This window comes from Heloderma suspectum, chromosome 4 (assembly GCF_057233095.1).
Source record: "Heloderma suspectum isolate Gila_16-S chromosome 4, 16-S_ref, whole genome shotgun sequence".
Classification (NCBI taxonomy): domain Eukaryota; kingdom Metazoa; phylum Chordata; class Lepidosauria; order Squamata; family Helodermatidae; genus Heloderma; species Heloderma suspectum.
In genome coordinates, this window is record NC_139461.1 from 115,316,272 (window position 1) to 115,341,146 (window position 24,875).

At 41.2% G+C, this 24,875-nt stretch overlaps 1 protein-coding gene across 10 annotated transcripts in view; it reads right to left on the reverse strand.

Annotated features, from left to right (window-relative positions):
- The window catches only part of GMDS (GDP-mannose 4,6-dehydratase), a 453,335-nt gene that overhangs the window by 279,661 nt on the left and 148,799 nt on the right, over nucleotides 1–24,875 (reverse strand). For all 10 annotated transcript variants that reach the window (XR_014790260.1, XR_014790259.1, XM_084850473.1 and 7 more), the window contains one exon: nucleotides 11,201–11,328. Coding sequence is in view for 8 of the 10 variants with exons in the window: in XM_084850473.1 (XP_084706599.1) it covers nucleotides 11,201–11,328 (128 nt within the window). In the remaining 2 variants the exon portion in view is untranslated. The remainder of the gene's footprint in view (nucleotides 1–11,200; nucleotides 11,329–24,875) is intronic.

A 24,875-nucleotide genomic window follows, 5' to 3' on the forward strand; every position in this document is an offset into this window, starting at 1 on the left:
AGGGACCTAACAGAAGCAGATGAGATTAAGAAGATGTGGCAAGAATACACAGAAGAACTATACAGGAAAGATCTGAATGTCCCTGATAGCCATGATAGAGCGGTCACTGAACTTGAGCCGGACATCCTAGAGAGTGAAGTCAAGTGGGCCTTAGGAAGCATGACTAACAACAAAGCTAATGGAGATGACAGTATTCCAGCTGAGCTATTTAAGATCCTAAAAGATGATGCTGTTAAAGTGCTGCACTCAATATGCCAACAAATTTGGAACACTCAACAGTGGCCAGAAGACTGGAAAAGGTCAGTTTACATTCCAATTCCAAAGAAGGGCAACACCAAAGAATGTTCAAACTACTGTACAATTGTGCTCATTTCACATGCCAGCAAGGTGATGCTCAAAATCCTACAAGCAAGACTTCAGCAGTATGCGAACCGAGAACTACTGGAAGTACAAGCTGGGTTTCGAAGAGGCAGAGGAACTAGAGATCAAATCACCAACTTTCGCTGGATCATGGAGAAAGCAAGAGAATTCCAGAAAAATGTCTATTTCTGCTTCATTGACTACGCTAAAGCCTTTGATTGTGTGGATCACAACAAACTGTGGCAAATTCTGAAAGAGATGGGGGTACCAGACCACCTTACCTGTCCCCTGAGAAACCTGTACGAGGGTCAAGAAGCAACAGTAAGAACCAGACATGGAACAACTGATTGGTTCAAAATTGGGAAAGGAGTACGACAAGGCTGCATATTGTCGCCCTGCTTATTTAACTTATATGCAGAGTACATCATGAGAAACGCCCGGCTGGATGAATCACAGGTCGGAATTAAGATTGCTGGGAAAATTATCAGATATGCAGATGATACCACCCTAGTGGCGGAAAGCAAAGAGGATCTGAAGAGCCTCTTGTTGAGGGTGAAAGAGGAGAGTGCAAAAGCTGGTTTGAAACTCAACATTAAAAAAACAGAGATCATGGCATCTGGCCCCATCACTTCCTGGCATATGGAAGGGGAAGAAATGGAAGCAGTGACAGATTTTATTTTCTTGGGCTCCAAGATCACCGCAGACGGTGACTGTAGCCATGAAATTAAAAGACGCTTGCTCCTTGGGAAGAAAGCTATGGCAAACCTAGACAGCATAGTGAGAAGCAGAGATATCACCTTGCCAACAAAGGTCTGCATAATCAAAGCTATGGTTTTCCCAGTAGTAACGTATGGCTGTGAGAGCTGGACTATAAGGAAGGCTGAGCGCCGAAGAATTGATGCTTTCGAACTGTGGTGCTGAAGAAGACTCTTACAAGTCCCCTGGACTGCAAGGAGGCCAAATCAGTCCATCCTAAAGGAAATCAACCCTGAGTGCTCATTGGAAGGACAGATAGTGAAGGTGAAGCTCAAATATTTTGGCCACCTAATGCAAAGAGAAAACTCTCTGGAAAAGACCCTGATGCTGGGAAAGACTGAAGGCAAAAGGAGAAGGGGACGGCAGAGGATGAGATGGCTAGATAGCATCACTGATGCAATGAATATGGACTTGAGCACGCTCCAGGAAAGAGTGCAGGACAGGAAGGCGTGGCGTGCTATGGTCCATGGGGTCATGAAGAGTCGGACACGACTGAACGACTGAATAACAACATGCAATACAACATCTACTTCTGGACACAATATGAATATTTGAAGAACTTGTGTCAGTTTTCCCATAGCACTTCTGTGAAGGTGTAAGGCCTACAGAGGCAAAGGGAAAAATGGTCAGTCGTAGAAGCCTGGGTTTCTTTGCTGGGAGGGGGTATTCCTGAGATGGGTAGTTTCATCTCCACGGTTAGGTTTCATTTTCATTTCCAGTTAAGTTTCATTTCTTCAGGTTTGAAACAGTACTTTTGGTTTTGAAGTAGGAGGGTATAAAAAGAGAGCAAGAGAGCCAGTAAAAGCAGAGTCAGAGAGACCGGAGGCTGAAGAGAAAGCAGGAAGAAGCAGCCTGGAAAAGTCTAAGTAAGGCTAGCATAAAGGAACTTGTGTTTTGCCACTTTGATTTTATCTTAATGCCTTTGTATCACTCATTTCTATTGTGTAAATACCTTTAGTTGTGATTTGCTTGCTTTAATTTACCAGTAAACTGCTGTGGTTAACACCCAGGTGTCTGAAGTTCCCGTCACCCCACTTCTACAGCCTAAACCCACCTTATTGGAAAAGGGAAATTTAGAAGAAGGAAGGTGGGACTCTTAAGGAGGCAAGAGATCCTTAAGGAGTTGTTCAGGGTCCAGGTCATAAGGGGAACCCTGACTGCTTATCTCTACATTTACATGGGAGTAAAAGGCAGCACTAAGTATACTAAGGTGGTCAGAGAGAAATTATGGAAAAGTGTGAATTGTATTAGGTAAAGCATATTGGCAGGTAGATTTGTATGTAGTGCATATTTTCTGTATCATGTTCACCTATCATTTATGCTCTGGAGGAAAACATAGCTTTCTAGAAAGAATAAGAAAAAAACATGCAGTAATACTGCTTGACAGCAATAACATTTCTTCACATACTTATCCTGGTAACCAGAGCTGCCAGTCCCCTGAGACAAGTTGAAAGCCTGCCAAAGAAGACCAGTTGGAAAGTTCAGCCGCTCTGTCTTTGGATCATTAACATTATTTGTTAGGTCAAGCCACATCCCAGAACACCTATAGCTGAAAATTCAAGTATTTGTTCTAAAACTAGAAGTGGCATATTAAGTATACCCTGTAGATTTGGGGAATGTTCCCTGACACTGAAGAAGAATCACAGTCGTTTCATGCACAGTTGTGAAGCGTGGCTAGTTTGTTGAGAGAGCTTCTTCTCCATAACATATAAAATACTAACAGCTACAACTGAAGGGATCTCAATAAAATAATTTAATCTATCAAAATATTCTCCATACAGAGTTCATTGAACCTGCTGAACAATTGAAAATTTGTGCCCAAATTTGTGCTCCCTAGCGTATTTATTTGTGCATAACTAGTTTTACCAGAATATGTATGGGGATGCACATTCAAATGTGAATCCCACTGAAAGCAATGAAGTGCAGAAAGATTATATTTACATGTGGACAAGCACTCAGATCCACACTCAAGTGTGCAGATTTAAGCCCAATGTTCCCGATCCATCATTTCCTACAGCCACAAGAGGCCTGCTTACAAATTTGGCTCTGTTCTTAGATGGATCAAATCATTGGGTTGTTCTAGGGGAAAATGTGCACAATGTTTCATTGACTAATTGCAAATGAAAGAAAACAAAGTAGGGAAGATGTCCTTTTGAACCTAATAGTTCAACTATTTAGACTGAACTATTGTGGGTTTTTAATAAAAAAGCCAAAAACAATGTAATCACAAACTCAGATCTGGCTTTAAATTACCTGTTATTTCACAGCTTCACTGAATATAAGAAAGGCAAATAAACATGGTTTACTGACCTACAGCTGTAACCTTTAAAATGGTACAATATATAATGCTGCTGCAGAAAATTCCCTTTTGCATGGTATAAGAAACAAGCCACTTGTTAGAACAAATTTGTTATTGACACATTTTAAAGATAATTCATTCTGGTTAATAATGATTAATAATAATAATTGGTTAATTTTCAAAATATGACAATAATTCTTCATTTCTCAAATGGGAACTTCAACTGGGAAACTTTATACTTGAAAGAAATCCTTAGTCTAACTATTCAGTCATTCCGACTGAGTTCTAAGACCACCAGTTACAAGACCACTTCGAAAACCATGGGAGTAGACTTGATAATAACATACATAGAGTTATTGAGACAGAGGAAACAAAAACAGATGGTTTTGCTGAGGAAAGCATTTTTACTTTTGCTTTATAAGTCTCCACCCCACCCCCAATTACCCCACAAATAGGCCAATCATAAAAAAATGCAGAGATACTGAAACAGATCTACATAAACAGAGATATTTGGTTTTGTTTTAAATTCCATTATTCACATTTGGGAGGGTTGCTGCAGAAAGGCAACATGGTACAGTAGCTATGAAACAGATGAGTATAATTTTCTTGAAGAAAAGGCTATTAGCAACACTTACTTGTAGACACAACTGCAGTGCTTTGTAAATGAATGCCATATGATTTGTGTTAGACAGAGCTCCTACATATTATCATTAAAACCACTTTCTTGCCTCAATTATGCACTTTCAAATACAGAACCCATTCATGTCTAAAGTAACTATGGCCTCCATTCTTCTTTTCCTCTCTTATTGCCAATCACTCACACATATCCCGCATACAAGAGAGTGGCTCCAACAAGCAATGCATATTTTTTACGTTCTGATGAGCGAGAAAAAGGCTGAACCTTTGCCCTGCAACTCTTTATTATTCCCACAAATGAAAGAACCTTCCCTTCTTCTCAGGTGGCACAGAGCCAGAAGTCACATATGTGGCTAAATCTATCTGAATATGAATGATAAAGCTACATTCTACAATAAAAGAACTGGGGAGGAACTTGATTCAAACTGTATATTAGAGTTCTAGCTTCCTAGAAAGTTGCTGGCACTTAGACCTTTTGGTCTGCATGTTGTGCTCCACCTAGTCCCAGCTGTACCTGTCTGGTTTTCTACCTTCCTGCATCTGTTACCAACCTGCCCATTTCCTTTCCTGTCCGTAATCTCCATGCATCCTGCACCACTCAGATAGATAACTCAGTTTTGATATGACCAATGAATTACAACTTTAGCTGCCCTCTCTGCATGACACTTTGAACCTTTGGTCAATGGCTCTTTGATGTTCCAGAGAAGTTCAGCCGCTGATCCTGCAGGTACCCAGCCTATATTTGCTTTGTGTCAATGGTCCAGCACCAACTGCAGGATGCCATCCAATAGCTGAGAAATGGCTTGGAATATTTTCAAGACTGGAATTATCATCTGCTTGGCTTTTGTACTACTTCACTCTCTATGTACTTCCTTCAAGTTTTCTTCAAAAAGAATAACCAAGTACCTAAGCCTATCAATAGGTTCTATGATATGACAGACTATATTCTATTTATATTTAAGTGAGTGATGGCAAAATATCATTATTTTAGATTTAGAGCAATGTATCATATTTTTCCTCCTTACAAATATTACAAATTTTTGAAGAGGTTTCTTCAAGCCAAGGTGAGTTAGATACCAATATCAGACCATCAGCATATATTAGGATTTGAATTTTCCTGCCATTTATTGCAGGGATGGCAAGCATCCTCCATTTTGAAAATTTGGAGTATGTAATTTATATGGATATTGAACAGGGCAGAAGCCAACTGTAAGCCCTCTTTAACTCCTCTGTTGATATTAATTGGTTCAGTTAGAGATCCTTCTGTGCCATACCTCACTCTTATATATGTGCAAGTATATAGTTTTTGGATCAATACTAGCAGTGTTTGATCTTGGTTTGTGTCTTTCAATTTAGTCAAAACGTGGCCTCTATCTACAGTATCAAAAGCTACTGATAGATCTCAACTCAGGGCTTTCCTGCCCCTTCCTCCCCACTGCAGCTCCTATACTCACCAACAAGCCATTCCTAAAGGTTGGAGGACCCTCTAGAACTGTGTAGATTGTGGGAGGGTGGTGTAGGGTGAGGTGGAAATGGGCAGAAATAGGGTGGAAATGACATATGAAAGCAGACACTTGTGCAAGCTGTCTTCACACAATTTCCATGGATTCTCCCATCCCACTACAGCCTCCCAGGCCACATCCCATGCCATTCCAGGGGGACCCTACATCTCAGGCCTTACAGAGGTTGCAGATAGGTGCAGCAAGGAAGAGGGGATACAAAAGTCCCATTAATGTAGAGTTCCACTTGCACAATTCTGGATCTGATCCAAAAATATGAAAAGTTTCAAATATGGGAAGATATAGATAAAGAATAAAGCTCTGATTACTAGGTTTAATCAGTTAAAGGAATGATTTGGGAGAGGTAAATGGTTCCAAATGGTACATATTTTTCAAGTCATTTTGGCATTTTACTTTAAAAATGTATGTTAACATTTTTTTAAATGGTAATTCCTCATACTTCCTTCACTATTCTAAAAAAAACTATGGAGATTTCAGTAATATATTATCTATTTGGTAATATAAAATATTAAGTATTTAGTTAAAAGGTCAACAGTTAAGCAACTAACAAAGCAATCTTATGGTTCCCCAGACAGCATCTGGGGATGGTACAGATTTCCTCCTCCATGGCTGTAGACAGCTACAACTATGGAAGAGGAGATCTGATCATGGATCTTCCCCACCCCCCTCCCCCGCTTCACAGAAAGCTTCTCTTATGAGGTTGCAACTGTGACTTCATAAGAGAAGTTGGAGCGGGAGAAAAGGGGGCATGCTGGTGGGCAGGGAGCATGGTAGCCCAGGATCTGCAGGATCCTCAAGCCTCTCCCTCACCTGTCTTGCCCACCAAGAGTTAAGTCAGCTAGGTGATCCGAGAACAACTTCGGACCAGTTACCTTAGGGATCATCTCACTCCTTGCCCAGTCTTCACAATCCTCAGAAGGAGCAATTCTGAGGGTGTTACATGCCCCTGAGGTTTACCTCAGGAATACTTGTACAAGAGCATTTAATGTTGCAGCACCTGCCCCCTAGAATATGCTCCCCATTGATGTTAGACAGGCATCTACAGTTTTGATCTTTAGATGCCTGCTTAAGACCTATGTCTTTATGCAGACTTTTCCAGCGGTGTAACCCAGCCAGTATAGTTATAGTTTTATTGTTAAGTACTGATTAATCTTAAACTTACCAATGCCTGAACCACTGTGGCCAAACTATCACAATCCACGAACAGCCGTGGTGGTGTACCAGCCAAAGCTTGTAAAAGGCTGGTCATGAACCAACATTTAAATAGCTATTTACACCTTAAACAAAAATATCTCTATTTTGTTTTCTTATAACGTAGTACAACTGTTAAAAATTGATAGTTCTGAGGTTAGAGTAATCAGATTACTATGTAAACACAATGTAAACACTGACCTTATTTGGATGTAGTGCTAAACCACAGTGTTATATGCATGGGCCTAGTCCTCCCCTCCCTTCTCCTAATATGATACAGCTGTAAGATTGGAAGCCCCCATTTCTGTTTTCAAATAACCACAGTTGTTTAATCTGAAACAAGAACTGCTGTTAGTTTTAACTTTATTGTAAATAATGGTCTGAAGTTCATATGTAACAAACTGTGTTCAGCAAAAAATGGAAGTGAATGCTTCTGATCTCATGGCCACACTGGAGGAAGAGATGGGAGCATACAAGCCTGAGGCTCCTTCATGTGGCACCAAACCATAGTTTAGAGTTACATCCGAATGCAAGCACTAAATTATGAAATTTAATTAATAGCAATGAGCGGTATAGGAAGAATGGGCAAGAAGATAAATGAAGAGGATATTGCATAGGAGAATACAAGAAACTAGGCATATCTTCTGAAAGGATATGATAATAATAAAGAGGAAAACTAGAAAAAATTGCTCATGATCTATTAGAGGTCACCGTTTGTCAAGACAAAATGGGTATGTTTCCCTCAGGGAAAGAAGCAGCTGTATCCATAATAAATAAAGTAGTGATACTGAAGAGCTAACTGATAAAATGATTTCATATATGACCAAAAAGTTAACATTCAGTATTTCAAAATTCTGAGGAAATTTGACAAAGGCCATGATATCAGATATGATTCTAAGAGTGGAAACCAAATGGTAATGTGAGAGCCAGCATGGTGTAGTGGCTAGAGTGCTGGACTGGGAGTCGGGAGATCCGGGTTCTATTCCCCACTCGGCCATGGAAGCTCACTGGGTGACTTTGGGCCAGTCACATACTGTCAGCCCAACCTACCTCACAGGGTTGTTGTTGTGAGGATAAAATGGAGGAGGAGGAGGATTATGTACGCCACCTTGAGTTCCTTGGAGGAAAAAAGGCGGGATATAAATGTAATAAATAAATAAAATAAATAAATAATGTAGAAGATGCTCAGGGCCTACTTTGCCTCAGTCTTCTCTCTCTCTCTCTCTCTCTCTCTCTCTCTCTCTCTCTCACACACACACACACACACACACACACACACAGTAGACCATAACCATATAAGCCAAAACCATGTGGATATTCTGGCATTTAAGTATTAAGTGAAGCAATTGTAATGTTTTTCCCACATCAACTTTTTCATAAGCCTGCATACTTGTAAACTATCTCATTACAACTTTAGAATTAAAGATGTATTCAAATTCTATCCATTCATCGTTTTGGCATTATTGGCATTCATCTGCTGAGGAATAAAAAGTTGGTAATGGATTAACAAGTACTGTGTCACTGCACCAGGTTAAATGTTTGTAGGAATCTATATTAATTTGAAATAGGGCTCTCTTGGGTGTGTGTGAAGATATTTGTAACATGTCTTGGTATTTTTTTTACATTGTATAGGAATGAATCATTGACTATTAAGCACTTACTGTTGTACTGGTATTAGAACGTATTTACCAGATGGTTTATTGTACTGTACCAAATAAAAAAGAATGAATTATCTTCAGAGAACAAAACAAGGCACAGAAGATTCATATATCAACATCGCTGATATCCTACTTATTCTCTCATCCCCACCCACAAAGGTATTGACTGCTATCCAAAACTTAATTTAAATACACTTACATACAGCCATGATGTATACCTGTTGATACCACATTTAATAATATCAAAATGTTTTGTTATATATAACTGTTTTTCTGAATTATAAATTACTTTTAACAAATAGATTTATTGATCAATGTTGTTAATTCTGATCAGTCACTTCTACTTGTGTTTTTAAGGTTCATATCCTTCTTGGGATTGAGGGCCACATTTCCTGGCATGAAAGTTCTTAGGACCCACATATTGGTGGGCAGGGCCAAAGTCAAAAGTGGGTGGGACAACCATTTTCTCTCCCCTTCATTCATCCCTTCATTCATTCTCTCTCACTCACGTACACACACCAGTTCACCGATCATCTCAGGGAGGGACAGCAACACAACCTGAAACACACTCTCTTCCCTCCTCTCCCCCATCGCCGCTTCTCCCTTTTGCACCCATTCACACACACATCCATCCATTCCCATTCTCACACTTTCCTTCCATCCACACACACAACCATTCATACTTTTGCCCCATTTACACACTTCCCTCCCCCCTCTTCCATTCACACATTTACTTTCCATTCAGCTTTCATTCCACATTGGGTGGGGAAGAAAATATTTCTCTTTCTCCCAGCCTACCAAGGAAAGAAAGAGAGACCTGCTAGAGATAGAGATAGATAGATGCCATATCTGGCATATTAACCAAGGCCAGACAAAAATTTCTAGAGTCCTGCTGTGTATCAACAAGATTTAAATACAAAGAGGATACTGAAAGCCCTTCCATACTAGTAAAAAGATTATAAGAAGCTTCTAAAACATTCACAAAAGAATCTACATTTGGCTCACTCTGGTAAGTATACTGCAATGGTATATTTGAAGTTTAGCTTTCCAATCCATTACATTCTAGAACAGTTGTTTATTTCCATTTTAAAGTTATTGTCTTTTACAGTCAGGAATTAGCTGCATTTCACATATTTAGGGTCTCCAGGAATTAACAAGGGCCCAATTAAGTAGAAGATTTAGTCTCAGGGAAGATATTCAAAATGACCTCTAGCACAGATAGGAATTGTTTCAAAACAATTTGGGGACAGCACCAAAACATGTGAAAGATCTGGAATGTTACTTAGATCACCAACATGTGTTCTTGGTGGAGACCCCAGCTGAGTACATTCTATCTGGTGGCCAGCACATTTGGAAACTAACTAAATATAATACATTCTTATTTACAGTCCAACTAATATTTCCACAAAAAGTCAGCACCCCAATAAATTCTACATCACAGAGTACGTTCGGCTATGAACAATACGGTCAGGGCATATTTTCTTGCACTAGTTTATTACTTTGAATTTTTTATGCTTAATCTGGGTTGTTTGTTTTAAAATGAAACATTTCTGCTAGTCATGCAATTGGTTTTGGAAATTTGACTTTAAATGGAAAGATAAAGCAGCGATTTACACGGCCAGATTTCTTTATGTGATCATATGTGCAAATAATCAATCAAATGGAGAAAAGCTAGGCTGCGCACCTGGCGAGATGGAAACTCTGCTTTTTCCAGCAGCCATAAGTACAGAAAATGCAGTCACTTCCCTTTTTGTAAAGTCTGGTCCATACTAGACTCTTTCCATTCAGTCATATACCTGCATATGACTGCATGGAGGAAATAAAAAGTAAAAAGGTAAAGGTGTCCCCAACCAGTCGTGTCCGACTGTAGGGTGTGGTGCTCATCCCCGTTTCTAAGCCGAAGAGCCAGCGCTGTCCGAAGATGCTTCCGTGGTCATGTGACCGGCATGACTGAACACCGAGGTGCATGGAATGCTGTTACCTTTCCCGCCGAGGCGGTACCTATTTATCTACTTGCAATTTCTTGCTTTCGAACTGCTAGGTTGGCAGAACCTGGGACTGAAGACGGGAGCTCACTCCGTCACGCAGCACTCGGGTCTCGAACTGCCGACCTGCCGACCTTCCAGTCTACAGTTCAGCGTCTTAACCACTAAGCCACCGCGGTCCCATGGAGGAAATACGGAATGTCAAAACAGAGGCAGAAAATTATGAAAATAGGACAGCGACTGTGTCAGAAAAATAGAAAGTAATTCTGATGGAATTCCTCCTATATGGCAAATCTTTTAAGGTCTTATATGAAAAAAAAGGGGTTGTGTAAGTTACATAATGCTAATTGCAGAATTCCCAGAAGTGTTTTAACTTGAATATTTAAAATTAACATTATTACAATTGTATTCAAATGAGAACCAAAATGAATTTCCATAGTTGACATGGGCATTGCTTTCTTTCTTCACTGTAAAATGACACTAAGACACAGTAAGATGTTGAAAGATTTCACTGCACTTGAAATATCTGATCTCAATACTTCACAAAAAAGAACACAGAAACAACATGGAGTGTGGGATAGGGTTACTTAATGCATTCTAATTTCCAGAGGAATTTAGCAAGGAACATAAACCTGAAGATGTATTGTTTATGTTCAGGTTTCAGAAATAGCCTCGTATGTTACTTCCCTAGACAAACTGAGAGAATTGCTAGGTTTAGAGGTATCCCTACAGGTCATACATTTTATCTGAAGCTGCTCCAATAAGACACACAAAGGCATTTCACCAATAGCATACCTCGACATAGTCTTTGGCATGACCCCAGTCTCTCTTGGAATCCAGATTGCCCAAAGTGAAACATTCCAGTTGCCCCAGGTGGATCTTAGCGACAGAACGGCTAATTTTTCGAGTTACAAAGTTAGCCCCTAAAACAAAGAGAAAGATAGCATAAGGGGATTAGAAACTGTCTGGTAACTGTCTGACAGCTGATCCTAAGAGCTACAGCTTATGGTAATTTCTTTCAGCCTCCCATCGTCCTTGTATCAATCACATAAATTCTGTCATCATTTATCACTCCTGCAAGCAAAGAGGTGCCAACATACATGTCATATTAGCTATACTTTCTCATCAAATATCTTTCTTTGAAACCCTAAGCATCCCTAATCTGAAGCTTCAATATTCAATTTAAGTGTAAGTTTCTGAAAACGAAGTATAAAAACAAGATGACAACCCAAACATTAAAGAACAAACGTGGGCCTTTCCCCAAGTTAAATACGAATTTGCATGCTAAAACTTTTAGCAACAAAAACAAGATCTCACTTGCCTGTAAATTCTTCTCTGAGTGGTCACCTGTGGAATAACACGTATGAGAGCACAGAGCCTTCTGGAATTCTCAACTTTTATTCAGTCTTTTATTCAGAGGAGGCACAAGCTGACTGATATGAAGAAACATCTACTGAGCTGTCCAGAGTCCACCAAAGGTTAGACTTTAGAAGAGGTGGTAATCAGACTACTCCTGAAAAAACCTAATCTAGACCCTGAAGATGTGAATAACGATAAGCCAGTTGCTAACATCCTCTTCCTGGGCAAGGTGTTCAAGCAGATGGTTTCCAGCCAACTCTAATTATTCTTGGATGAGACTTATTTTCTAGATCTATTTCAATCCAGGTTCAGGCCTGGTTTCAAAATTTAAAGTGCCTTGGTCGCTCTATGGGATGTCCTCTGATGAGAGAAAGTCAAGGGGAGAGTGACATTGTTGATTTTCTTAGACCTCTCAATGGCTTTCGATAGTATTCACTATAACATCTTTCTGGATAGGCTGGGATTTGGAGACACTGTTTTGCAGAAGTTATGATCCTCCTTGGATGGTGGATTTCAGAAGGTGGGGCGAGAAGATTTCTGTTTAAGCCCTTGGAAATTGTGTTATGGGGTCCCACAGGGCTCCATCTCATCCCCCCATGCTGTTTAATATCTAGAGGACACTGCTGGGTAAGGTCATCTGGAGATTGCCTGAGGTGTCATCAATATGAGGATAAGAACCAGTTCTCTCTCTCTCCTGGATTTAATGAAAGGGGGGGCAGGGATGTGGGTTTTCTGGAAAATTTTGAACAGAAAAATTTCCCAGAAATTCCCAGGGCAAATTAGGGTTATTTGCATAGTGTCATTTGCATAGGAAAATTTTCATCACAAAATGTTCTGGTGCCCTATAGAGATCTAATTCAGCATATATATTTTTAGCATATTTAGTAAATAACAAAGCTGAAAAGGGGCCCCATGTTAATGTTGGCCCTATATACTAAGTATTTGACCTGAAATATTTGAGGGGAAAAGTAAAGCACACTTAATGTGATTTAAATGTTATGTAATGTAGAAATTTTTATTGGAATAGCTGTAAACAATTAAAGACAATACCATGTATTTCCCTTACATTATTTAAATGTAAGGAAAAAACCCAAAGATACTGAAAACTGTTGACATACTAATTACCCAGAAGAACTGTGCATGATATGCTGACAACCACTCATGTATTTCAACAGAGTTCAACTCTTCCACCAAGGTTGTTGGGGCACCTTCAGTTTCACTGTCACTACCTATTAGTTCCATTTCACACTGAGAGATATATGTATTTCAATGTCATATACTTGTACAAATATGATGACATATACTCATATACTTGCTAGGGATAATCACCTGAGAAACAAAAATTACAACACTGAAACTGCCAAGCATGCTTAATATTGTATTTGCAATTGGTATTCATTCATTTTTACTAAATAACTTATGAAATGGAAAATTTTCTGCAGAAAAATAAAGCACTGGAAAAATTTCCAGCCCACATCACTGGAGAGAAGTAGTAGTGGGTATTCTGGATCAGTGCCTAGTTATGGTTAATGGACTGGATAAGGGTTAATAACCTGAGACTCAGCCTAGACAAGATGGCGGTACTTCAGTGGTCTGGAGTGCCTCTTTATCAGCTTCAGCTGATAAACTCATGACAACTTTTCTGGGGAAACCTGCTGCGCCAGCTATTGGCTTACCGCTAGAGGCCACTTATGCCAGAATGCTAAAATTATGCTAAAATTAATGGTTTAAGCAAACCAGCAGTGTTGGATACTGTCCAATAAGCGTAAAAAAATTTCTAATTTACACAAGAATTTTATTATAAGCTTTTCTGAAAATTATAAATGCCTGCTTTTACGCCTTGCATTAGCGTTCTTGTCATTTTGGAACACTTTGCACTGCAATTTATAAATCAAGTTGCAAGAGCAGACACGGTTTTCAACAACCGTTCCCCCCTCCAAAGAATGTAAAAATATACAATCTTGGGTTTCAGACTGCAAGAACCTATCATGTAAACCTAATAACTTTCAGCACCTATATGTTGTATCAGCAATGAGTTCTGTAATCATCATGTGGATTGCAGTGAGTTTCAGTGCCTTGACCTGGAAGGCTGAATCATGAGAACTTCCATTCTGAAATGATTACTTCTTGAGGGAACATTAAAAGTTTGGGAGAATAGCTCACAGCTTCCAATTCAACACACTACTAAAGATCTGCAAATTGTATATGGGAGGTAGAGGTTTTTAAGGCCCTTAAATACATCATTTTGATGTATTTAAAAGGCCTTACACTGTAAATGTATTCCAAACTTCTGGTCCCAACAATGTAATGAAAGAATAATAGGGTTTTAAATAAAGAAAAGTAGTAAAAGAAAAATTGTTTTGCATCCTCTTCAATTAATAATCCTATACACTAATAGGGAACTCGTTCTCTAGAAAGCCAATTCTTATGTCATAATCCACACAAAAATTGCACAATCCATGCAAAAGAGGGAAGTATCCCCAAGATCTGCAGACAGAGGACTCCTAGTGCTACCAATCAAAAGGTCTGAAAGAAAAAAAGACAGAAGCAGTGGGAAAACACAGGAAGGCTACAAAATGAAGATATATCGTCTGGATCCCCCCCCCATAAAATTCCACAAATGAGGCAGTGCAATTGCACAATAAAATCCCCATCTGGAAGCACCCTAGTTCTGAAAACATAACTTAAAAATAACCCAAGCACAATTCATACTTGAATAAATTCCTTGAAGCAGACAGATTTAGGAATTTCAGTAGCTGAATTCAAGGTGTTAGTACTAGTGTACAAAGCCCTAAATGGCTTAGGATCCAGGCAACTGAAGGACTGTCTTCCCTAGTACCGAACACCCAGGATTTAAGATCAGATGGGAAGGCTTTGCTTGTGATGCTCTTGAGGAATGTGTCGCATGGAGCTACCATATGTGGCAGAGCCTGCTCAGTGGTGGCACTCTGACTCTGGAATCCCTTCCAGTAGAGAACCGACTATTTGTTTGTTTGTTTGTTTGTTTATTTATTTCATTTCTATACTACTGAAGCTCTCTGGGCGGTTCACAAAAATTAAAACCAAACAATACACAATAAAACAATTTAAAATATATAGAACATTAAAACCACAATAATAACAATACAACCACAATAAAACCTAGCAGCAGTGCAGGAGCTTAAAATACAGATTTAAAACAGCAAAGCTAAAAGTTTAGAAAGCGAAAATGCTAAAATGCCTGGGAAAATAAAAAGGTCTTCACCTGGCGCAGAAAGGAATACAATGTAGTGCCAGGAGAACCTCACTAGGGAGCTCATTCCAGAGTTGGGATGCCACAGCAGAAAAAGCCCTCCTCCTAGTAGCCACCTGCCTCACTTCCTTTGGCAGGGGCTCACGGAGAAGGGCCGCTGAGGATGATCTTAAGGTCCGGGCAGGCACAATTGCCATGGCACAGAGCAATAATCCCCCAGCACCACCTTCTGGAATCGGCTATACAAGTAGGAGCAGAACCACTGTAGTGCAGTGCCTCCAACTCCCAACCCAGACAACCTATCCAGAAGGATACCATGGTCAATGGTATCGAAAGCCGCTGAGCGGTCCAGAAGAATCAACAGGGTCGCACTCCCCTTGTCCCTGTCCCAGCAGAGGGCATCCCACAGAGCGACCAAGGCAGTTTCCGTTCCAAAACCAGGCCTGAAGCCCGATTGAAATGGATCTAGATAATCCGTTTCATTCAACAGTGCCTGGAGCTGTCCTACAACCACCTGCTCAAGCACCTTGCCCAGGAAGGGGATGTTGGCCACTGGCCTATAATTGTTAACATCCTCTGGGTCCAGGTTAGGCTTTTTCAGGAGTGGTCTAATTACCGCCTCTTTTAAAGCGGCAGGCACCACTCCCTCTCTCAAGGAGGAATTTACAACCTCCTGGACCCAGCCGGACATCCCCTCCTTGTTTGATTTAATAAGCCATGAAGGGCAAGGGTCAAGCACACAAGTGGTCAATCGGACTTGGCCAAGCACCTTGTCCACATCCTCAGGCCTCAGTAACTGAAACTCATCCAATAAAACTGGACCAGACGGTGCTCCGAACGCCTCTACCAATGGAACTGCATTAATCGTGGTGTCCAATTCATGACAAATCTGAGTGACTTTATCTTCAAAGTGCCTTGCAAACTTATCACAGCGTGCCACCGAGGGTTCCACCGTCTCTCTCCCTGGCCCAGAATGTAACAGGGCACGAACCGCTCAGAAAATCTCCACTGGACGACACTGAGAAGATGAAATGCTGGTGGAAAAGAACTGTCTGTTTGCCACCCTCACCGCCACAGAGTAGGCTTGATAGTGGGCTCTTACCTGTGTTCGGTCAGACTCAGCACGAGTTTTCCTCCACCTGCGTTCTAGCCGTCTCCCCTCTTGCTTCATTGCCCTCAACTCAGGTGTATACCAAGGAGCTGGCCGGGCTCTGCTCAGAGGGAGAGGGCGCTTGGGCGCGATCGTGTCAACCGCCCGAGTCATCTCTGCATTCCACAGAGCGACCTGGGCTTCGACAGGCGCACCAGCCATACCAGCAGTTAAATCCCCCAGAGCCCTCTGGAATCAATCGGAATCCATTAATCTCCGGGAGCGGACCATTTTAATAGGTCCCCCACCCTTGCAGAGGGGGAAGGCTGCCAGGAGTCTAAACCTCAGCAGGAAGTGATCTGACCATGACAAAGGGATGTTAATTCCTCCACTTTCAGATCACCATCCTCCTGCCCAGTCAAGAAAACCAGATCAAGCGTGTGTCCTTTTATATGCGTTGGGCTGATGACATGTTGGGACAGCCCCATGGTTGTCATGGCGGCCATGAAGTCCTGAGCCGCCCTGGATACAGCAGCCTCGGCATGGAAGTTGAGATCCCCCAGGACCATCATCGTAGGGGTTCTCAACACCAAGTCCGAGACCACCTCCGTCAGCTCAGGCAGGGAGTCTGATGGGCAGCGGGGTGGGCGGTACACCAACAGAATCCCCAGTCTGTCCCGGGTACCCAACACAAGGTACAAACACTCAAGATCTGCACTCGAATGAGCAGGAAGCCTGGAGAGGGAGACTGAATTCCTATAGACCACAGCAACCCCCCTCCCCGACCCTCAAGTCGGTGTTGGTGCTGCACCGAGTACCCAGGAGGGCACAGCTGGGAGAGAGGGACCCCTCCCAGTTCCCCCACCCAGGTCTCAGTAATACATACCAGGTCAGCCCCCTCATCCACAATCAAATCATGGATGAGGGAGATTTTATTTTGGGCTGACCTGGCATTCAGCAGCAGCACCACCAGACCCGAGGGCAGACTGGTAAGGCTGCCAGGAACCATCAGGTTGGGGGAAGAACTAGAAGAGGGGACAGCTGTAAGGTGCCTAGCCCCTCTTTTTCTCAGCTGGCCTGTTAATCCCCCAATGCCATACCTCCCCCTGCCCGTGACCACAGTTATAGTGGCACCTCCCCGACCCTCTGAGTTGCCCAATAGTCCTCCCAGGCACACGTTAAAATGTACAACAGTGTACAAGAATATAAAAGATAAGAGAGATAAAAGAGAACAGCAGCTAAGAAGACTGTCCTCCGCAATGTTGTCATTCAGGCATCAGTTAAAGACGTATTTATTTGTACAAGCTTTTGGGGTAGAGGCAAGTAATTTATCTGTTTTCTCGTGTGGCAGTGACGGTTTTGATGTATTTTATTGTGTAATTGTAATTTCAGATATATGATTTTAATGGTGTTCATGTGTTGTATTGTTTTTATATAGATTTTTAACTGCCCTGGGCTCCTGTGGGGAAGGTCAGGATATAAAAATTAATGAAAATAAATAACATCTGCAGATCCTTGTGTTGTCTCTTTCTATACTCAAGACCTGTGCTTTTCTCCCCATTCCCTAGACACACACACACACACAGAGACACAAGCACAGCAGGCTAGGAAGCCCCACTCTTAGTGCCATCTCTCCATGCACCACAGTGCAGGACAGAGAGACACACAATGCCCAGATTATTTAATCTTTTAGGAGTCAATAAACATGTCCCTCCTCTCTCTCCCATGTTATTTCTCTCTCTCTGTCCCTCTCTCCCACTTTCTCTTACTCTGTTTCCCTCCCTTCCAGAGGAATATCACCCCCACACCACACAATTAGGCTTACAAAAAAAGCTTTCAAAGGCATCACTAAAGCTTCCCCCCCCCTAAACTTAATTGGCATGTGGGGTGATTTGCGGGGGGTGGTGGTGCAGTGCACAGTGAGTAATACTTCTCTTCCCCAGGTGTGAGCCCCCCACTCTGAAAATCAGCCCCTGTGAATTAAGCTGTGGAGGGGGGAATTTCCATCAGCAACAACAAAAAGTTTTTTCCTAAGCTTAACTGCCAATCAGGGAAGAGATTGCGGGGAGGTTGGGAGGGGAAGGTTAATGCCTTTCACAGCATTTAGGCTGGGGGTGGAGGAATTCCCATTGACTCCAATGGGAGCTTGTCTTCTGAGCCTAAGACTTAGTCCTTCTTGGATAGGGGCAAAGAGGTGAGGCAAAATTTCACAAGATTTGGCAAAGTCTCATAAGCTGCATTAAGATGATCGCCCAGACTTGACAATCTAACAGGAAACTTATCACATGCAAGATTTTATCTAAAGAGACTACCACTGAAAGATGCATGAAACGTCTGCTTAATGAAGATACAGACATAACTATTTCACCTAAAAGAAACCCTGGAAAATATAATTACATCTGATGAAGTGGACTCTAGCCCATGGAAGCTTATGCCATAATAATTCATCTGTTAGTCTTTAAGGGCAATATCCAACGGGGCCATTGCACAAGCAGCCTCTCCTGCTGATTCCACTGTGCAAGCAGGACCCACCGCTTGTGCAATGGAGATTTAACGCTACCTATAGGAAGCCCCCAAACAAGTTTAAATGCTCATTTCCAGTCCAGAAATGCAAGCCCTTATCCCTTATGCAAGCTCTGCTGACCTGCCCTGTTCCAGAAACAAGTATTTCTGCTTGTTTCCGGCTGCTCCCAGAAGTGATAAATCTCCATTGCATAAGTGGTGGGTCTCGCTTGTGGAAAATAATTGGTGGGGGCAAAGCACCCTGTTGGATACTGCCCTAAGGTACTACAAGGTTCTCTGGGTAGTATCCAATTCTGTCACACCACTAGCCCAAACCAATGCTAGCGCAACATCATTACTACTTGCTAGGCAAAGGGAAAAAGTTGCCATTTGCCAGCAAAATCTGACAGCCAACCATGCTGCCAAAATTTTGATTCAGTGGCAAATCACTGCTTTTTCTCTGCCTAGCAAGCACTAATGACACTGCGCTAGCATTGGTTTACACTAGCGCAACATTGTTAGTGCTAGTGCTGTAGCCTTCAGTATGTTGATTTTGCTATAAAATACTGATGTAGCTACCCTTTTGGAAACTGCAGTTTAAACATTTAGAGGATTTCAGCAAAGCACCATTGAATGAAAAACAATATGCTAGCAATAGCTTCATACTTGCTGACCACATACATTTGTTTAAAATGTAAATACTATTCTAGAAGCACACAGTCTGTATTTGGAAGGTATTGTCTTGTAGTAGAAAAATCTGGGCTGAATCCAATGTTGATCCTACTTAAGAGTAAACCCACTGAAATGAATGAATAAAATGAATAAACCCATTGAAATGAATTAAGCTAGTCCTTACTCATTTAAGTTCCATTCATTTCAATGGGTCTACATTAAGTATGGCTAGCACTGGATTCAACCCTCACTGCGCTCAGTTGGTTTTGAAAATAAAATAATGATTCTCTATTTGGCCCTTATCTTCGCTCAAATCTAGGCCTTGAGGATTGCATACATTCTAATCTATTACCTCACTGATGGTGGTAATCTTTGAGAGCTGCTGGACCTAAGTTTCTTCAGGCAATATTAAGCACGACAAGATACTGGGAAAATGTAATGCTTGATTGACTGCACCACTTTAAGATCAGAGAGCCAATGCTTTATTTACTCATCCTGCTCTGCCAAAAGCAACACTAGTTAAATTGCAGGTACTCAAAACTTCAACTTCAGGCATATTAGAAAGAATTTTAGGCTCTGAAAAACAGATCATTTGCAGCATGCATTTTCTGAGAACATGGTAGTTACAAGCTTTTGGCAACTGCTCATCGTCAAAAAGCCTTTTAAAATAAGTTTATTATGACTACCCTTCAATATAATTTTCATAGATATATTATTTATACCTGTATTTTATTTGTAAACAGACATTTACAGAATGCAGAAAGTGTTGGTCTTCACGAAGGAAGAAAAGGGACTCAAATTATAAACAAGTGAAATGAAGTGCGTAGAGAAAGCCAAAGATCTATATTATTAAATTACTCTACATTATGTGATGGTTTCTTCTTAATCCAGACATGCATTACTCTTATTTTATGCCAAGAGAAAGCTCTGTTCCCAGCACATAATGCTGGCTCAACACTGGCCTCTCTTTGTCCCTTATTTCAGAACAGATACTTCATTATTTCATGGTTCCAAAATGTAAAACAATTTTACCTGCTCTAAATTTATGGGTTCCTCTGTTAGGAGCAGTAGTTGCAACACTTCCACATAACTATAATGTAACCATTACAGAATAAGACAAATGCATTATCTGGGACAATTGTGTTTGTTTACTTCATAATAAGAAGCTCCCCCGTGATAGACAATGGCTGCTGAGTCTTCCTCTTCTTATGTACTGCAGATCGTTGTGCCTGCTTCAGTGGTTGTAAGGGCATATCTGTAACATGTGCAGATTGCACAGCTTGCCTTCCCACCTCCTTCTCTTCCTTGTTCCACCAAATGATTTCATTTATTTATTATTCATTTTATTTAAAAATATTTATATACTGCTTCCCATTCTTAAAAATCCTGAAGCGGTTGAGAACAAATTATAAAACAATACATCATTATAAAAGCACAACAACATCTAGGAAGCAATCCTATGTTCCCTAGACAGCATCCAGGGGATGTAGGATTTTTTGGATTCCTGGCTCCAAGCTTGAGGATAGGGTTCCAAGCTCAGAGCCAGGAAACCGTGCATGCCTCCCCCTCCGCCTCGTAGCCAGCACAGAGAGAATGGAGCACTGAGATGGGGGAAAGGAGGCGTTCCTGGGGGCAGGGAGGAGAAAAGGCTTACACCTTTTCTTATCGCTATCCCCTCCTTCCCTCTTCCTCCCCAAAGCCTCCTCTAGACAGGCGAAATCACCTGCCTAGTTAAAAATGCAGTGTGGGAGGCACACGGCTCTAAGACAAGTTAATGGTTGGGAAACAGCAGGGTGACATTTTAGTAATATCCACTTTGTGTGGTTTTTATCTTGTATGCTGCCTTGACAGGTTTCTACCCTTAAATTTTATAAATAATTTGAGGAGAGAGAGAGAGAGAGATTGAGAATTGTGGAAAGCACATAATCATCAGTGTCTGACATATTTGAGGCAAATGGGAGGAGTAAAAGATGGAAATAGCACTGAGAGGAAGAACAATGGCCACACAAGCAAAAGAACTGAGAACTTTCATATCTCCTACACTAAAGGGCTGGGTGACGCATTTTACCACAATCTAGAAACAAAGGTTTATCACTTCACTCCAGTTTGACATTACTGATTTACTACAGGGGGTTCAAGACACACACGCACACCCATATTGAAATGGGGAGCTCATGTGTCTGGCACACAATCAGAGGGCGCTTAATGCACGTAACAATGTATATGCAGAAGAGTTTCTCCACACTGACTGGGCAAGGAACCCTTCTTTAATGAAGGAGCTGTACACTCTTACAGCTCTTTGTGATGCAAGCCAAATGTGCAGATGGGAGGCCTAGCCCACGTGGTCCCTCAACCCCCCCCCAAACACACACACATTCCTTGAAGGTGGGGGCAGTTGATAGAACCCCATTTAAAGACCAAGAAAGATAAAAACCAAGAAAGGAGGTTTGCAAGACTATCAGCAAGGTGCTGCTCAAATCTCTCCAAGCACCAATTCCTATCTAAATGTATGCGGGATGGAGAGAGATTGGGAGCTTACAGATGACCAAACTGTCCTGGGGTGAACCCTCCCCTCACAGGGTAGTATGGTCATCTCTATTATCCTACTAAGAATACTCTTCTGCCATATATGCTGATATGGGAGCCAACACAGAGAACTCTTTAGGGCTTTTATTATTATAAATCTAGTGACAATCAAGAAGCTATGCAAAGTCAGTTTGTATAACTTATTATACAAAGCAGCTTTTATACAAAAAATTACTGGCAGGTAGCCATGTCAGAGAAGGAAAGGCATAGTTATGAACCGCCCGTAGTCTGAACGTTTCTGTTGTTCTCATTACTTTAAAGCAGGAAAGCTTCTTAAAGTCTTTTGATCCAAGCTGTCATTTGTCAGGGAACGGGGACAAGACAAATGACTGTAAAACAACGCAATTAGATTTCCTACCTCTACAAGGTCTTACTTGATTCCCATGACACATTTTTTTTTATGTTATTCATTCTTGCCATGTTAAAGTAAACTTATCGGCTACTCAGAAACAGATGAGTGTAATCAGTCCTTTATAAATGGTATCTTTTCACTAAAGCAAAGCAAATAGCTTTGCCTCCCTTATAATAACTGTTTCTAAAACTTTATTCATTCCTTAAATAGTTTATACAACACTTAATAAAGGTCAGGCTTAGAGAGCAATAATTATTAACCAGAGTATTTAATGCACCATGCAATTATTAAAGATTAAAGAGAATATTGTAGTACTTTATATTTTACTAAACAGTGTAGAAACTGTTCTATCAACTGAGTTTCACTGTATTTCTTTGATGTTAATGAACCTGTGCTATTTATTGTTTCCCTCCTGGTATTCATTGCTTCTCATCTCTTTCTAGAAATTGACTATGAAGTGGAAGAAGAATTCTTCTATGAGAATGATTATGAAATTCCACAATAAAGGAAACACATACAGAAAATGCAAACAAATGCATGGGGCTGATAACATGGGTCTTTGCCACCCACCTGTAGTATGCTAATCAGGTGGGCAAGACTAAGATGATAACTGCCCATTTCACTGGATTATTTACCTGCACTCCCTTGCAACCTAAGAAGCGCCATGTCAGTGTTTGTGTGACTGTCTTTGCAATATCTTTATGTAGTAGATCACCATCTTATGTGGCATGGTACGTACTTATACTGGCACATGTTCTCTATGTAACCTTAGATTTATTGAAAATGTCAGACTAGCATTATGTAGATGGTGAAAAACAAAGGAGAGGGGAAGACATGCAAAGCTTTAAGTTTCTAATAGAGATTTAGAAGAAGAAACTGATATACAATAAAAATAACAAAGAGTCTTGTGGCAACTTAATAGACTAACACATTTATTTTGGCATAAGCTTTTGTGGACACTGTCCACGTTATCAGATGCATGAACTGTTAACCTCAAATTACCAAATCATTATTATACCCATACGGCAGGAGACAGGGCTGTGGCTGAGAAAGTGTGGGTTACACCAGTCCTGCAAAGTAGTCCAGTGTTGCTGTTATTCCCATTTTGCTGGAAAGGAGTGTGTGTGTTAGAGCAGTGATAGACAACTCTGCAGTATAGCCCAGTATTGCTATCCAGTTGCCTGGTGTGTTCGTGTTTTAAGGAAATGCAGATGGGGCTGTGAAGTTTATTGTAGCAGCAGTGCAATGTATTAAGGGCTAGACAGGGTTATTTTTGTATGTACGTAGCTTTAAGAGAACCTGCCATTCTTAGCTTTTGCAGGAGGCCCAAGTGGAGCCTTTCCCCATCTCTCTCTTAGTGCAGACCTTGGAGCTGAGACAGTGTGCCATTTCAGGAGTGAAAGGAATCAGGGAAAGAATGGAAGTTTTCAGCTGTGGGTGGAAAGACATTGTTCAGACACCAGATCTACCCTTTGAGAAACAAAAGAAGGGTAAACCTGGCATAAAATTTTCTCAGGGAACAGGTCAACCTATCTTGGTAGACCTGGTGCCCAGGTATTGTCACTGCTCAGTCACCACATCTACCAAAAATTGTGGACTTGTTTTCTGATGATATCAGGGCTTTTTAAAAATATGCAACCATACACAAAATGGGCAGTTCTAGGAAAAATATGCAATTCCAGAGGAACAGTGCTGCAGTTCAACATTCAAGGCATGTTGTATAGTTAGATGGTGTAAAACGTGGCTGATAACAATTTGAAAAGTAAAGTGAGTAGACAAAGCTCCTCTAGAACCCTAAACCCTGACCAAGCATACTGATTTCTACTGCCACTGCTAAAAATACTCCGCCCAGACTTGACTGCTACTCTCTAGAACCGCCTTCCCCAACCTAGGGCTCCGTTTTGGACTTCAGCTTCCATCAGGCCCATCCTGCATAGTTAATGGTCAGGAATGCTGGGAAATGTAGTCAAAAACATCTGGAGGGCACCAGGTTGTGGAAAGCTGTTCTAGAGTGTTCACCAATGTTTCCAAGATGAAGGAAATTGTTCTAGGCAAGTCATATGAAATTGTCAGTGTTAAGATAAGGGCAGTGATGTCATAAAATATCCAACATGATATTCTTAAGACAGCTGTACAGTGTTCGTGCATTTGAGATTTTTTTTCTTGTTCCTAGGTGTGTGTTTTTATCCCTCACTCCAAATACAGTTTTGTTGGAGTTCACGATGAATATAACACTCTTCTGCATTAGTGCTGTCCAATTCTGCTATTCTGTATAGGCATCTAAATATCATGGAATGTGATGCTAAGCAATGAAGTGCAAATAGAAGGAAAGTGCACAGGTGTGTTGTAGCAGTATGCGCTATGCATGCGAATTACAACCACAAACTGTTGTGCAGCTTCCGCCTCACCCCCACCCCTGGAAAAAATCCAGCTGTTGCTCATGTTGGCTGACACTGTATCCGCCCTGTCTAGAATTTCTCCACTCATTGGTAGACCCAGTCAAAGAAGAAGAAAAAAGTGCATAGGTGTGTTGTAGTAGTGCGTGCTGTGTGTGCGAATTACAACCACAAGCTGCTGTGCAATACAGCTCTCCCCCCGCCCGAAAAATTCCTGTGGATGCTCTTGCAGGTATCATTGCAATGGTGTGCCAATTAACATATGTAGGGTTATAAAAAAC